Source organism: Gobius niger, assembly GCF_951799975.1.
Source record: "Gobius niger genome assembly, chromosome: 5".
Classification (NCBI taxonomy): Eukaryota; Metazoa; Chordata; class Actinopteri; order Gobiiformes; family Gobiidae; genus Gobius; species Gobius niger.
Genome location: NC_136856.1, coordinates 6,285,255 through 6,301,939, shown reverse-complemented (window position 1 = coordinate 6,301,939; position 16,685 = coordinate 6,285,255). Strand labels below are relative to the sequence as shown.

Genomic DNA, 16,685 nt, shown 5'->3' with positions numbered 1-16,685 from the left:
AAAGTCCACTCGCATTTTTTATTTTGCTCCTTTTTTGTCCCAGTTTTCTCTGATTTGACATTTTTGGGATGTTTGTTTTTGACCCTTGGACACAGGAACAACAGTGACAAAGTACATTTAAAATGTAGTAAAGTGTAGGTTTAACATAAAGTGCTGTGCAACGTTCCCTAAAAGTATCCATACTTTGATAAAGTATTGATTATTGTTGCGACAAAAGCGTACTGTATTGCAATATCTGACTGTTTCATACATTTTACGATATTCTGTAACTGCTTGGTCAAACAGACTCTGACTAAACCTCAGCTGAGTTGTAGTCGTTATACCTGAGCGCACATTGGATGGAGAGACTGTTTGGATAATCTATGGACTAGTTGTCTCATTTTGCCATTTTCTATTTCTTTTAATTCTATGTGGACCTTTAACCTTTAACCCCCACCTGAACCGGGCACATTTTCTCCAGGATTACCCAAATCACAAAAGCTTCTTGAAGAAAGTGTCAAAATAGCAACAAAAATTAGACGAAAATGAGGATGAAAACGCAACAAAAGAGCAACAGAAACGTGAAAAGAAAAATTGCAACAAAAAACTGACAGAAAGCAACAAATATGCAACAAAAAAGCCACAAAAGAGAAATTAAAAGTTCCAAGAAAGTGACGACAACACGGCAACAACCCAAGAAAAAAGATTTGTTTAGTTCATTTCTGTCGGCCTTAGCTTTCAAATGTCATGGGTAAAGCTGAACTGGAGAAAATGGACTCAGGAAGGCAGGCCTTTAGAGGTTAAGTGTCTGTAATGAATAAATGAATGAAAGAATGAATGAATGAATCAAAAAGATCTACTTATTGATACATATATGTTGCTGTTAAGTCTACATGTTCAGTTCTGCTGGGTCCCCTCACATGTGGGGGTGGAAGGGAATGAGGAAGCTGACAAGCTGGCAAAAAGTGCCCACGCAAGGGATATTTCTTTAAATGTCAATTTAGGGAAATCAGAAGCAAAATTAATCATTCACCAACGTATAACGGCTTTGTGGCAAGACATTTGGGATAAAGATGTCAAGGGCAGACACTTGTATGCGATTCAACATTCTGTTACTTTAGTACATAAGGCTCCTACAGGCCGGTGCAGAAGAGAAGATTCTGTACTAACACGACTGAGACTTGGCCACACTGGACTGAATTCCACCATGTTCAGGATCAATAAAGCAGTTTCGGACAAATGTAGTGTCTGTGGTGTGAGTGAGAGTGTGGAGAGAGACAGACTGAAGAGGTCGTGATCAAAGCAGGGTGAGACTGGAGTCTTAAAGGCCTACTGGGGGAGGGAGGGAATCCCAAAACTGTTCGGGGGGCTTTGTTATCTTTTTTTTTTAGGAGAATCTGGATTGATATCTAGAGTATAGACTGTTAACATTCTCAAAGGCATAGAGTAACACAACCGATACTGTAGGTGGCGGCGCCTTTGTCTGGCTAGCAGCCCGCCATTACCCTGAAAGAAGAAGAATCAAAGTTTTTTTGTTTTTTTTTTACAAGGAAAAAAAAAGAAAAAAGAAGAACATAGCCAGGGGTATACAAGACAAAACAAAATATGGTACCGCAACAAGAAACAGGAACAGCATAACACATAACACTTTGTTTTGTTACATGTTTTTTTGAACTTTTGAATACACATCTAGATCAGCAGCAGTACTATTTATTTAATGTCAAACTTTTCGCACACATTTTTAGTTTTGATCGCCTTCAAATGTTCTATTGGGGCCAGAGAATGTAAGTATGTGGTCAGATTCTTTTGATACACGGTGAATACAGGTTTACTGCCAGAAAATTTGGATTTGTGTATATGAAATTTTGCAGGCAATAATAAAAGATTTACTAGAAATTCTTTGTCTTTATCTTGTATTCTATTGAAGCATCCAGAGATGATATGTTCATACAATAGATTTAGGTTAAGATGTAGTTTGTTGTATATGAATTTTGATACATCTTTCCAAAAGGTTTTGGTGTAGTGACAATACCAAAAGAGATGGGGGACTGTTTCAGGCAGCGCAGAGCAAAAGGAGCAAGACGTATCAATGTCTTTTTTTTTTTAACTTTGTCATGAAATGCTTAGTGGGGTAGATTTTATGTAAGATTTTGAACGAAATCTCTCTGACCTTGCATCAAAGTGCTGTGTGGGGCCCCGATCTGCCCCACCAGCACACTAGACCAGCAGGGGGCGGCATTTCCCCGTGACTTTTGCCTCTGCCGCCGATGACGGACACGGAACCAGGAAGTGGCCGCAGCAGGCACAGACAGACATGTAGCCGATCTACACTTTCATCACCACTGACGGGCCACTCCGGGACTATCCGACAATGCGATGGGCAACTGCTGGGTTTACTGCGCGGGGCTGTTCCGCAGAGAGGCCGACCGCATGCAGAGAGGAGCGGGGTGAGCGCAAAAACACCAGCAAAACACGAGAGGCTAATGTTAGCATCCGGGCTACGAGCTAACGCAGCTAACGGCTAACAGCTGCTAGCGCTCCGCCGGACAGATGTTCTGGCCGAACAATACTCCAAACTAAAAGTGCACGTACCATTTTAAACTGTGCTGACAATACGTTTAGATGTGCTGAATGTGTGCTATGTTTCTACGTGACACAGAGTTATTAAATGCACGGGAAGCATGACATGTACAGTGATAAAAGTGATCAATTATTCCATGGCCAGACCCCACCCCATATCACTGTCCACAGGGTCAGCTTCTGAAAGGTCAAGGCTAAAGGCAGGTCGATCTACTGTCGACAAAGAGTTTAATCAAACCGATTTATTATCTGGATATAAAGTGAGGTGTAAATGATAGTTGGATCATGGGTGGTGTTATGTCTAGTCAATGCAGTGACCTCAGCGGCTGGTCAGTTACTGTAAGAGATGGGAGCAGCTCCACAGAGGAAACACTGAGCTGTTAGACACTACTTTCATTTTGTCCCTTTGATTTATTTAATTCATAAGTGACATTTAAAAAAAAAAAGCACAACCACACTACAAAGCCAATATCACTTGAATAAAAAGTAAGAAGAATCTCGTTTTATTATTTTGTCTTTCAAACACTCAAAACACAATACGATCAAATGTGTTCCAGATAATTAATTAAGCCCGTCACAAATTCACCATAATGACTATATTGACTGTACTATATCTCAGGCCTCAGTGTGTATCAGTGTTAATTTTGAAAACATATTTTAATTTAGTTTTAGTCTTAGTCATTTGACTAAAATGTATTTTAATTTTTTTTAAAGATTTAGTCAAAAAAAACTTTTCAATTTTAGTCTAGTTTTAGTCGATTAAAATTAATTTAGTCGACTTATATTTATAATATTCATTATAATCATATTTAATCAAGGTCCTCGACTTCATGGAGCTGCTCCCACATGAATAAAGCACAAACCTGTTCATTTGGCAGTGAATTTAAATGATATGAGGCTCTTTCAGACGGTCAATAGAAGTTTGGATGATTTTAGTCTCTCCTTTTCATTTTTATTTAGTCTTATTTTAGTCGACTAAAATATCTGGACATTTTAGTCATAGTTTTAGTCTCATGAAAAACTTTTAATTTAGTTTTAGTCCAATTTTAGTCGTCAAAAATATCACTAAATATTTTAGTCGACAAAATTAACACTGGTGTGTATTGTTCCTTACATTTCTCATAGTAAGTAAATTGCGTTTCACTGCATTTCATTCGTTTCTCGCAGCTTGTGTGTTATTTAAAGGGACACTGCGTAACATTTTGGACTACACTGTTGCCATCAGTACAAAACATGCTCCTAGTGACCAGCTCAGAACAGAAAGTGCTGTTTCTGCAGTGGGTAATCAAAGAATAGATTTTGATGAGAACCTAAACTATTTAAATGTCAAATTCTACTGATCTCCTTGGAGACGGGCTGGAGACCTACCCACTCCTGTCTGAGGAGAGCTGAGCCGCTCACAGCAAAATCACATGTTTGTTAGTACATTTCTGAGTTATTTTTTAATGATGAAAATATCTGTCATCAAATAAATGCTTGTATTTCAATTTTATTTATTGGGTAACATTCTACGCGGTGTAGCTTTAAGATACGGTACAATTTAGAATTCAAGTTTGGACATTTTAGATTTACAGTTTCTGTGGCATAGAAAGGTCTTTAAAAACGTATGTCACAGTATTTTTGTGCTTCAATGTGTCAAACTGCGAAATGTTACTGTGACTGGCCTATATATTATTTATGCCCAACTCATATATGTCGAGTTTTTAAACAATACGACACTGGGCTTCAGTTCAGGATCTTTTGTTTGTTATAAATAAATAAAGTTTCTGCAGCTGAACTTGGTTTGTTCCAAGCTGCACATGAACACAACAAGCACAAGTTTGTGTGAACATTTGAAAGCTAGGGACTTCTAGAGTTCAGCCACGGAGCCGTAATGACCCGACACTGCACTGCCACTTTATCGGGGACAGGCGTTGGGATTGAGGGAGTTAATTTTCAAACTGATTTAAAGTCTAGGATCGGGCAACAATAGGAGTGGAGCTCATCCTGCTTTCTGATTGGATCATTATCATTGAAGGTATAGAAAACATTAAAAGTATAAACTCGTCTCATGATCGGAAGGTCAGGGGTTCGAATCCCACCTCCTGTCCTTGGGCTTGGACACTTCACCCACATTTCCCCCAGTGTCTGCGTGCTTTGGTGTATGAATGGGTGAGTGGATCCTTGTTGTAAAGCGCTTTGAGTGCCGAATGTAGGTGGAAAAGCGCTATATAAGTTGAGACCATTTACCAAATAAATTGAGTGAACTCAATTGAACATTATTGATCTGTTTTCCGGTTCTGGATGACAAATATTTGAACATTGGTGATGTGTTGTTCAGTATTGGTATTGTAAACCATGAATCGTGAAAATACCGGAAAATCGGAAGAAATGAAACGGTACCCAGCCCGTCATGAGACACAGACAGATCATATTGGTTTGGGACGCTCTAAATAGAATACTCAACAAAGTATTCTATTTAATTGTTGGAATTCACCTGTAGCTCAATAAGACTGATCGAAACAGTTGAGATTTTGGGCCGATCTTGTGTCTCAAAACGCAGACGATAGCGTGTCATTTTGTGCTCAGTAGGAGAGTGGGGTGGAGACACATTTTCCTCCCACCAGATCGACCCCGTGGCCAGGAGAGGGGTTGTGGGGGAGTGGGGGGTGAACATGTGCGTTTGTTTGGTTCCGCGTTCACGCCAAACGCGAGCCGATCCGCGCCACGGTGGACGCTAGCTCTTTTTCTCTCCAGACGTGAACATTGTTTAGCTCACGATGGCGTTAATAAAGTTTTTAGTTTGACCCGTGAGAGCCTGAGGCTTAAGAAAGAACACAAGGCAGCACTGTGTAAACGAGGAAGTGAATGTCAGCGTGCCATCAGTGCAGTCACCTCCTCTTGTGACGCCCCCTCACAAGTGGCGGAGGCGAATGGTGCACAGCTCCATCACTCGAAAAATAATTCACCAAGAGCCTGCCCTGGGCCCCTCCCAGGGGCGGATCTAGAGGGGTGGCACGGGGTGTAGTAAAGGTCCTGCCACCCCATTGTCATGTGATGTCTCACATCTGCTCTAGAAGCTACTTGGGGGCTTACAGAGGCTCACTCTCAGTTCTTACTTTTTTGACAGGACAAAGAATTATAACAACTTTAGAGCTAAATAAGGAGCCAGATGCAACTTCTGTGGCTCCAAAGATGCAGATTTTTTTTTTTTTTCTTCTTTTCTTCTTTTTTATGACAAAAGTTTCAATTTTGCCTGAGTTAGAAACCCCCTACTTATATTATGAACAATGCTACTATTTGTTCAATTTTGGGGGGGCTCAGCCTGCAAATAAACGGAAAAATTACCTTGCGATCAAGCAAAACTTGCGTACTCCCCGCTATAAACATTCAACATTGTAAAATGTGTTGCCCCCCAGAAATGATCCCTGACCCTGCTTGCCACCCAGTGATTTTTTTCTAGATCCACCCCTGGCCCCTCCCATGCGCCACCACAAGATCTGGCCCTTAATCTTTGCTATGAGTTTTTATTTGGCTAAAATGGGCCCATGGAGGGCTGAGGAACATCCTGTTAAAGTCTTCAGTCTGAGAACCAGCCCTGCTCCTCTCATGAGAGAGGAGGAGCAGTGAGGCAGACGGGACAGGAGCACAGACAAGCAGAGGAGAGCATGACATCGGTCTTTCTGCTTCACATTTCTCTGCATATTCTGCCAGATACAGATCATTCTTATGTGGATTTGAATCTGAATATGATTTATTCATGTCTGGCATAGGGAATTTATTAATAGTCCAAATAGTACAATTTAAGCCAAGCCTGGGCTAAAACAAGGATCCAAAAGGAATAGAATCTGGCACTTGGCTATGGATTTTATATTGATTATATGGATTATTAAATAAAGGTTATTGTGGCCAATATAACCTGTATCATCCTCTCATTGTTCCTGAACTAAAACAGCTCTTGGAAAGTTAAGCCCTACAAAACTGATCGTAACTTTTTTGTCGTGTTTTCGTAGTTTTTTTTTGTCATGCTTTGGTCACTTTTTCATCACTCTTAAGTCGTGTTTTTGACATGTTGCTGTTGCTTTTCCAGCACGTTTTTGTTGCTCTTTCGCCACTTTTTTGCTTTTAGATTTGGGTAAAGTGTTCGGTTCATGTGGGGGTTAAGAGGTACCAGATAACCATTCATCCAACTGTATCATCATATGGTAGTGACCCATAGAGACATTTACTGCAGTTTGGCTTGACTTTCTCTGTCTGTTCCTCCAGGTCGAAATACTTCAGGAGCAGCACGGTTGGAGAGCACTACACTATAGAGGTAAGAGTGCGTCTGTACTGGTCATCAGAGACATGTTCTGTGCTTTCTGGGACTAACTCTTTCTTGATTGTTTTCCAGTTTGAGAATTTGGTGGAGAGTGATGAGGTAAGAGTTTTCTGACAACTTTAAGTGTAAATCTGTGAGGTTAGAGCTGCAGGAAAGAGAGGTCATGTGGTTAGATAGATGGTGTCCATGAAGAATATGAAGAAATGACAGTTTGGCAGGGTCTGATCTTCCTCCTTCGGTCAACCTCTGTGTGAAACGTATGAGCGAAAAAAATAATGAACTAGATGAGTTTAAATGAGTGGTTTTGACTATTTAAGATGAAGTTGGGCTTCTGACCTGGATTATTTCACTTGTTCTGAGATGTTTCTGACTTGTTTCAATACATGTCGTCTTTATTTCGGGTTAATTTCTTTGCTAGTGGGGTAAGAAAATTGCTCTCATCCCATTGGTAGTTTTACTTTCTTATTTTAATTGAGATTTACCTTAGAAATAGGGCCCGACTAGGGGTCTGATACCGATATGAAGGGGGTTGGCAGATAGCCGATTTTTAGGCCGATATTTGATGTATTTTATTTGATGTCATTTTTATTTGTCTCTCAAATAGCCTATAGTAGCCCAACATTTATTATTATAGTAAAGATTTCAATTATGGAAATATATCTATTAGAGGTCGACCGATGTGGGTTTATCTGAGGCAGATGTGCACTAATGATATTTTAGGCTAAATTAAAAAAAATGTCTCTAATTCTGTGTAAAACTGTAAACGAGTCAGTTTTAAACTGTGACAGCAGGGGGCGCTGTATGAGGGGCATGGGGGACATTCATGTTCAGTAGGCCCTTCAGATGGAGCTAGTTTGAAAGACAGAAATCGGTACATTCCAAAAGAGTCTACAAAATAAAATATATAAAATAGTTGTACAAACTTGTGACTGATTTTCATTGTGATGTTTCTTTGCCCCCCTGAGGCTGAGGAAATTGTGAGATGCTAATTTTAAAGCTCTAACTGAGCTTTCGGCGATGTCGCCGACAGAGCCAGTTCTTATGCGGACTCCCCAAGATGCGTAGGGCCCCCGCAGCCTCGAGGGCCCTGCATCCCAGTCAAATTACGGTGTTGTTTTGCTTGTTCATCAATGCGGCGTTACGGCGACAGGCTCACTCACCGTCTGCTTTGCCTCATACAGCACCAGTAGTCTGCTGAAGTGGATGGGCAGGATAGACCTTTACAGGAGCTGAATCCACATGGCTCTCATGGATGCTGTTACCTTCAGTAACTACAGTTCTCTGAATGTGCACGCTCTAAACTATTTCCTGTCAGGCTAATCCTCAGTGGTAAGATAGAAATAACCGTCAGGGGCAGGTTTCAGTTAGTTTTAAATCAGCGGTTCCTAAACTGTGGGTCAGGGACCAGAGGTGAGAGAATGGCAGCACGGTGGCGCAGTGGTTGATGCTTGTGCCTCACCACTAGAAGGTCCGGGGTTCAATTCCTTTCTGTGTGGAGTTTGCATGTTCTCCCCGTGTCTGCGCCCAGGATGAATGAGCGTGTGTTTGAGAGACGATGGATGGAAATTAGCGCAAGGCTACAATTTAACATGCACTGTCCCCACCAAATAAACCAAGAAATATATACATGTGACCATTGACCTTTTTAAAAAGTAGGGGAAAATAAAGCCCAGTGTAACAGTGGCGTGAGCAGTGTGAGCAGTGTGAGCAGTGTGAGCAGTGTGAAGGAATAAAAGGATTACTATCATCATTCAGTGTTCTTATGTGTCATTTCTGGATAAAGTGCATAAAATGTAAAAACTGCCATTGCTGGGAATGTTCCGTGAACATTACTGACGTCCTGAGGTCATTCTTATCCCGTGTAAATAAAGCTTAAGACTATTCAGTGAGTGTTTGTTTTTCAGGGAGGAGAGAGTCCACAGCCCTGTCCCAGGTACAAAGTCTTTCAATTCTTTTCTCCCGTTACTTTTACAAGTTTTGTTCTGTGACATTTTGTAAACCATGACGGCATTTGCTTTCCCTGACCTCTGTCAAAATTAGAGATTGTGACAAAAATGAATCCATATTTTTGGGACTTCATTTATGATCAGAAATCTGCAAAAATGTCAATAATTTGAATTTGGATTTCTGTCGCTCAAGAAGATAACCGACTGATAACTGACTATAATACAGAATTTTTTGTTTATTATTTATTATTCTTGACGCTGGAGTTACAGTCAATATTTTCAGTTTCAGGATCAACCTGGTGTCACATGCATATTGCTCAACTGTGATCGAAGTGTAATGTTGTTGCCTGTGCTGTTTTGTTTGGTTTGTTATGGCGGGAGGATGGATCTGACTGATTACTGTGTGAGTTTCACAGTTGTGACTTTTGTCCTCAGGCCGATCAGTGACGATGAGATCAAGCACCTGCAAGACCATCACTATGCCGCCATCTCCGAACAACAGCTCCACATCGACCAGAAGCTACAACACGAGGTAAAGAGAAGCTGCTCCGACCCGTTCCCCTCAGTTTTTGAGTTTTTGTTCTGCTTGTTTATCATTTGCTGATTTTGATTTAATTTGAGTAATTTTCTGTTTGTTTTGTGTTTTGTTCCTTGTTTTTTATGGTTGTTTTAGTTAGAGGCACAGGAGGAGCAGTTGAGGCAGGAAGAGGAGGCTAGGCATGAGGCGCAGCGCCAGGCGGCACGGGCAGCACGCGAGCGCAAAGCCAAGGAGGTGAGGCACTAGAGCGCCCCCCAACGGCCGCCACCAGCACCGCACTGCTCTCGTTTATGCTCACGTGGTCGCCATGTTCAGATTCTGTTTGTAGAGGCGAGACGCTGCAGGGGAGAACTCGTATTTGTCACACAGTGGTTGAGCTAGTTTCTTCACTTAACATGTTGGTTTTAAAGTCCTCATGATGTTTGCTTTCTAACATTTAGTCACAAGTGAGCTGATGATTGGAAATACAACATGACGACGCACCGTGTCCGTGTTTTCCTACCTCTTTTGTCTTGTATAGCCCTTGAGTCCTTCCTTTCTACCCAAAGTACCCCTAACTTTGATGGTGCAGCCATTTAGACTTTAGCAAAAGTTACTGTTGCTCGCTCAGTCAAGAGCCAGTTCTGTCTGGAGCAGAGCAATTATTTGTCTGCTCAGGTTTCCTCTCGTCTGCTCCTTCTCACCCATTATCATAGGAGCGCATATACAGACGTCATACAGACGTAGCCCTCATCTGTAAACCCTATGGCTGTGCTTATCCAGCTCTGTCTGTGGCCTCAGGTTGGACTGTAGCTGCCCTCCCGCGCTTTGACCTCGCGTGTAAAGTAAAAGCGAGTAATTTTCTCACCGCTGAAATATTATGGAACGAACGAAGCATGAGCTAAATTAATCAAAAGACGGCATCAAACAAATCACCACACAACCAGCTGCCACTCTCAGAGCGACTTGGAACACGGGGAAAAAACAATGTATGTAAAAATGTATTTATGTCAGCCTCAAAAACACTGTTATGTCAGTCACTGACTTAGGTCAAATATTGTATTTAGCCTATTTACCTTTTTTTCTCCCCTGGTCTCACCTGCTCAGAGCAACATCTACTGAAGTGACCTAAACTCCAGATCTTATGGAATCAAAATGCCTCTGTCCCTGTTCCAGCGCCGTGTGGTGGTCATCTCTGAGTGACAATTGTTTTCTCAGAGTGTCCCGTTGCCTTTTTATTTCTGTGTTAATTTCATATATTTGTCTGGAAAGTTGATAAAATGACAAAATAAGGGATCAAATCAAATGTATTGGTTCAATAAACAAACAAAAAATTGTAGAAAAGCTCTGTCACTCGGCCCATCAAATGTTTTGACAAATGCAATCGGTCCAAAGCTGGCTTCACCTCCACAGACCAACGGTGCTGTTCTCACGCTTAAATGACGGACGTCATTCAAAATGATCCGTCAAAGCTACAAATATTGGATGAAAGACAGAGAACTCTTGGCTAATGTCACCTCTGTGCCTCTGCAAACTCTTTTCCTCCTCTGACGCTTCTTCATTTCAACACATTCACTTTGTCGCTTTTTATTTCATTTTTTACTCAAACAAATTCTGTCTGTTATTTCTTGGCTCTGCTTTGAATGTTTTTGTGTCTTTTAGCAGCAGCTGGCGGCGCAGAAGAGCCGAGGCCGAGCCGGCGTGCCCGGAGCCGAAAACAAAGACCAAAGAAAGTGCGTCGTCTCTTACTCAGAACTAGGGCTGGGTGCCGTTAAGTGATACCAGTCTGGTATCGGGGGGAAAAAGGGTGTAGGCACTACTGATATCGAAAAAATAAATCAAAAGCAGGTATGGAAAAGAATATCTTTTCTCTTTCGATGCAAGTTTTGATGGTCTGGTTCCAAGGACAGCATGAAAGGAAGTGACTTGGTTGTTTCAGCTCAAATAAATGTTTTGTTTCCCTCAATGTTTCCCAATTAATTTATTTTTACAATTTTTTCTTGTTTTCCCAAAATTTTTTGCCCTCTTTTTTTATTCCTAATGTTTTCCCTATTCCCCCAATTTTTGCCCCATTTTTTTTTAAAACATTTTTTTATCTTAAGGTTCCTCTATTTTTTTTTTTGCTTTTTTATGTTAATATTTTCTTTATTTTCCCCAATGTTTTCCCCATTTTTCCCAATTGTTTACACTTTTTCTTTCTTATTTTTTTTCCGTAGTTTTTTGCTAATTTTTATTACTAATATTTTTCCATTCTTCCAATTTCTTCCCAATTTTTTCTTATTTTTGCCACAATTTCTCCCAATATTCCCCCAAATTATTCCCCATTGTCCCACACATTACTTGACATTAGAGATGAAGTCGATATTGTAAATGTGCAGATCTTCCACACGTTATTGTTTTGTTTTCTGCCTTTAGATGACAAATATTTCAGTACAAGTATCAGAAAAAAAATCGTTCAGGTATCGGAAAACCAAGTATCGCTAAAGTACTGGTATCGGAAAAAATGTAACGGTGCTCAGCCCTTGTTAGAACCTCCCCTCGTCTTTAAAGGAACAGGCCACCGTTTTTCCATACTGAGATATGCTCTTACCTGAGCTTAGACGAGTTGATGTGTACCTGTCTGGTCATTGTTGTGCCCTCAGTCACGCAAAATGACCAAAGATGATGTTAGCGTTTAGCCTCAACGGTGGCCTGTTCCATTTAATGTTTCTGCTTGTTTCTGAAGCCTTTTATGGAGATAATTGGTGCCCATATTCTGCTTTCCTCCCAGACAAAATTCAGGCGGGGACTTTGAGGTTTACCTGCAGAGCGTGAAGGCGCAGTCCGAGGCGTTCAGGAGCAACAGTGAGTCTTCTCCACTCCACAGAACATATCTCTATCCGCTCCCGTGTGTCGTACATATTTTTGCATTTCTGACGGAGACTCTCCTCAGGGCTGCCCTCTGACCCCACTGCTGTCACGCCCAACACTGAGCTGAGCTGGGACATCACCACCAAGACGCGCTCCACCAACGAGGACGGCTCCCTGGACCTGGAGTGGGAGGACGAGGAAGGTAAAGGAGGATGATGGCTCACTATTAAAGCCGTTATGATGCTTATTTTATAATTCTTACACATTTCCAAAGCTTTGTGAATAATTGTGAATCCTTCATAAGCTCCAAAGCAGTGATCACTCTATTGTTCATGTATAACGAGACCAGAGCCTTTTCCAAACCTTAAACAAGCTCAGACGGTGCAGTTACTCTTAGAACATTTATTAAGTTAACAATTTAAGAAGGCGCTAGCAGTGCTATTCATGATACTTAAAAAAAAGAGCTACCACCAGTGAAATATAGCTCCAATAAAAGTTTCATATTTGTATTTTTTACTGGAAGTACTTAAGTATTCAAAGTAGAAAGTACAAATGTGGTTAGTTGTCAGGAAAAATGAAGGGCCTATCTCACTGGCCTGGAGACTAGTTGGTTGCTTGCGTTGTGTGAAGGTCACATCTCCGAGACGTCCTCTGGAGATGAGGCGAGTCTCTGTGAAAACGGTCATTTCAGCGGAGAGCCTTTTTCAAGCTGTGTGGTCTCAAGCAGTTGTGGCAATGTCACAGACACTATTTGTTGTCCGCATCCCGTGAGACGTTTCTGTGGAGATCTTAAAGAGACGTAACCGTGACGTCGCAGAGAGGTCACTGCAACTTAAGGCTCATTTATGCTCCCATTTCGCGCATAAGGTCCATGCGTTCCGAGCATACTTACATTTATGCGTTCACACATTCCTGATGTCCAGCCTGTGTTATCAAAAGTTACCATCAGAGGGCGATGAAAGTGCGGCAGAAACGATGGTTGAGGAAAGCGCTTCTCTTTGGTCCTCATGGAGTTGACATTGCTGTAATACCACCACCTGGTGGCCAGGGGCGACTCAAAAAGACACTTTGTAAACAGTGGTCATATGTAGCTTAGGGCCGTGTTTAAACTGCTTAAAAGCCTGGCTCCAAAGAGTTTTTCTTTTTCTAAAAATCGCAATGACCTATGTGACAATGCTGGGCTAGGTGTCATGGTTGTCATGTCCTGGTTTTTGTACATCAGCACTAAGAAGCTGAAGCCTTAATCTATGATTGACAGGTGGAGCCCTGTGAGGGCGGGGCGTTCATCCTTTTTGCCCTTTTAAGGAACAGGCTTCATAGGAGGAGATTGTGCATCCATGTTAATTTCACAGATAAGACCATTACTATGAATGGGGTTGAATGGGACCCGCCGCTCTCTATTATTCAGGGGTGACAAACATGCGGCCCGCGGGCCAATTCCAGTCCACGAGATGATATAATCCGGCCCCTGCCATGTAGAGCATGAATTCCAGAGTATGTAAAATAAAAAAGGATGTCTATAGCCCATTCTTGTGTGGAGTTATCATTTTTTAAAGAATAACCAGAATGCTTATTCTAGCCACTAGGGGGAAGCTTAAATTATAAAACGGAAAGATTTTCACATGTGTCCAGCAGAGGGCAGTGACATGATAAGAGATCAGGATATGAACAACACATTATATAGCCACGTGGTAAATGGACAGGCTGCCCCAGGGCGGCTCTGGCTTCAACAACAGCTTACCACCACCGAGTGTGGAGTCAATAATTAATGACTACTGTGAAGCACAAGAAACTTGTGACACACAAGTGTAAGCTGTTGTTATTGATTAGGCTACAGTCAAGTTGGGGTTTTGACAAAATCCAAGCTCCTTGTTATTATTGATTTATTGGCAAAATGTTATATAGTATAGCATATAGTATTTTCCTGTTTACATGATATGTGGCCCGCGACCCGCCGTGGGAGCTGAATTTCGGCCCACGACTCACTTGTTGAGCTGCGAGCAGTAGTGTCCCCAGAGGTTAGCTCACGTACTGCACTGTTGCTATGACTCTGGATAAACAAAGTGACTGACGGAGCACATGGACAGAATCATGCAGGAGACGGACAGAAACCTGTGTATGCATTTCCATCGGAGAGCATAAATGAGCCTTTAGCTGTCACCCTGTCTGGAGACTTCTCCGAGACATCGCGGTGATCTCATTTGGTGAACGCACAAGCCACCCGAGTCTCTGAGACGTCACCGCGGGGACGTGTCTTCCGGTGAGAGGCCCTTAACTTTGCCGCTTCACAAACTGAATGGATCACTCTTGTGTTATTATTTCATTTTTTATTAAAAAAAAACTTTCAGTCTTTTTAATACTTTTTATTAGTTCAACCTTTTTGCTTTACTTTCTTGGTTCTTGGTTAGCATGTGTGAAAGAAATCAGATGAAGCGGTTTACACACCACTTCAATAATCTGAGAACTGCAGAAATCCGATCACATGACATTGACAGTAGGTGCACAGCGCCACCTACTGTCGATAGAGTGTGTATTATTAGACTTCACATGAACTAAACACATGGAGAAATTGACTTTGTGCTTTTATAGAAATGTGATGGAGCAGAAAGTCATATTTATCTGGTAAAAATAAAGGGGTAAAGTACAGATCCTCAGAAACTCTGTGGTGTTAACGCTCTTGTCCACTCAGGGATAAACCGCTCGCTGCCGCCGTGGGAACGCTCCCGGACAGAGGAGGACATCCTGAGGGCGGCGCTCAGACCGGGCTCCAAGCCGGTGTCGGACGAGTCTGCCGGGCTGGAGTGGGAGGTGGACTTCATCAGCTCCGCGGACTGTGTGGACCTGGACTCTGAGCTCGAGGGCTTCGTCAACCCGGTGCTGGACATGCCCTCGGACTGCGAGGAGCTGGACGCGCACAGATAGTGACTCCTGCCTCAGCCTGAAACACTGTCGACGCTTCAGTGCCTTCGTTTGACCCCCTCACCCCCACCCCAGTTTAGTTTAAATTAAACGAGCAGCACAAAGTAAGTTGCGTTGACGCCATTCCAGATTGTCATGTGATCATTTGAGTTGGAGCCGATGAACTAAACGGGGGAGACCTGTAGGGATGGGTACCGAAACCCGGGGCCACATCTGCCGATAAACTCCAGCCTTAGCGGTCTCTTATCGGTGCCGAGGAGTCCCACTTTAGATCCCTTGTATCTGAGAGCGCACCACGTCAGACCTTCTCTCTGCGCTGTGCTTCTCCCTCTGCTGCCGTCGGTGATGCGCGGGTCAGAGTTCTGTTCAGCCGCGGTGCCCGCATTTGGAGCAGTTTCTAACCCGCTGCGCAGCCATTGAAAAATTACGCATTATAAGTATGATAAGTCTGAATGGACCACAGCTTTAATTCCGCCTGAAAATGTGCTTGAAAGTTGGCTAAAACGAGCAACAAGATGCAAATCTGCAAGAGACAGGAATGAGGCGTAATAAGGAGTGGTTTTATTCCTTCAGAAATGACCAGGACTGGTGTGTCTCGCCTGCTCACTGCTGCTGGAGCAGGAGAGGGGCAGGCGGGGCAGAGAGCAGAGGTAGCACAAACACAGAGACACATACCGTGAAAACAGGAGACAGTGGGCTCCATAAAAGCATCCTCTGGATCTAGGGCTGGGTACCGTTAAACCATACTAGTCTGGTATAAGAAAAAAAAAGTCTAGGTACTACGGATATCAAAAAAATTAAAGAATCGAGAGCAGGTACTGGAAAAACTTGCATCTTAAGATCCAAGTTTTGATGCTGTTGGATTAAAGGAAGTGACTTGCTTGTTTCAGCTGATAATAGATTTTTGCCCCCCTTGTCTTTCTGTTTTGTTTTGTTTTTTGCCCCAATTAATTCTTGTTTTCCCCATTTTTTCCCCTCAATTTGGATTATTTTTCCCCCTATTTATTCCCCTATCCTAAACCTTTTTACAAAATGTTTCCTTATTATTGCCACAATTTCTCCCAATTGTTCACACATGTCTTGACATTGCAAATTAACCCGATATTGTAAATGTGCAGAGTATTGTTCTGTTTTCTGGCTCTATTGTTCAGGTATCGGTATTGTTAAAGAATGTAATGAACGGTACCCAGCTCTATCTTGATCGCACGCTGCAAAACGCTGCTTGTTTCATTCAAATCTGCCTCTTATTTGTGTTAAAATCCACAGCTTAAAGGGACTATACAGAGTTTAAAAAAGTTGAAATTAAGTATTTTCCTCCCCCTACATGTTCCAGTAATGTCCTAATGTGTAGAATGCGCCCAGACCTGTTCACCACGACTGCCTCTAAAATCCTGCACTGTCACTCAGAAAGGTGCTCATTCGGGTCCAAAGTGGCATCATGCATGAGCTTAAAGGGATATTTCAGGATTTTTGACATAGGGCCTCGTTTCCTAGTTATGCACTGTGGAGCGGGTCAGACTGTTTTTAATGCAGGCTAGCTGATATCGTAGAAATGCGCTAGCCTAGCGCTACGTAACTCTTCAAACATAAGAAC

At 42.2% G+C, this 16,685-nt stretch overlaps 1 protein-coding gene across 4 annotated transcripts; it reads left to right on the top strand.

The window, feature by feature from the left end:
• Nucleotides 1–2,234: 2,234 nt before the first annotated feature.
• ap1ar (adaptor related protein complex 1 associated regulatory protein) lies at nucleotides 2,235–15,223 on the top strand. Of its 4 annotated transcripts, none has more exons than XM_079556595.1 (10): nucleotides 2,235–2,426; nucleotides 6,805–6,853; nucleotides 6,932–6,958; nucleotides 8,764–8,792; nucleotides 9,241–9,337; nucleotides 9,479–9,577; nucleotides 10,988–11,055; nucleotides 12,093–12,166; nucleotides 12,255–12,374; nucleotides 14,862–15,223. In XM_079556595.1, the coding sequence occupies exons 1-10, from the start codon at nucleotides 2,356–2,358 to the stop codon at nucleotides 15,092–15,094; spliced, it is 867 nt and encodes a 288-aa protein (XP_079412721.1). In that variant the 5' UTR covers nucleotides 2,235–2,355; the 3' UTR covers nucleotides 15,095–15,223. The 4 variants fall into 4 exon arrangements, with proteins under 4 accessions (XP_079412721.1, XP_079412723.1, XP_079412722.1 ...); XM_079556594.1 differs by having other exon boundaries at nucleotides 2,236–2,426; nucleotides 10,985–11,055; XM_079556597.1 differs by lacking the exon at nucleotides 9,479–9,577.
• Nucleotides 15,224–16,685: the final 1,462 nt, after the last annotated feature.

Coding starts and splice junctions, on each gene's coding strand:
- ap1ar (XM_079556594.1), top strand. CDS start 2,356: ATGGGCAACTGCTGGGTTTACTGCGCGGGGCTGTTCCGCAGAGAGGCC. Junction 6,854..6,931: donor GAGAGCACTACACTATAGAG/GTAAGAGTGCGT, acceptor ATTGTTTTCCAG/TTTGAGAATTTGGTGGAGAG. Junction 9,338..9,478: donor ACCAGAAGCTACAACACGAG/GTAAAGAGAAGC, acceptor TGGTTGTTTTAG/TTAGAGGCACAGGAGGAGCA.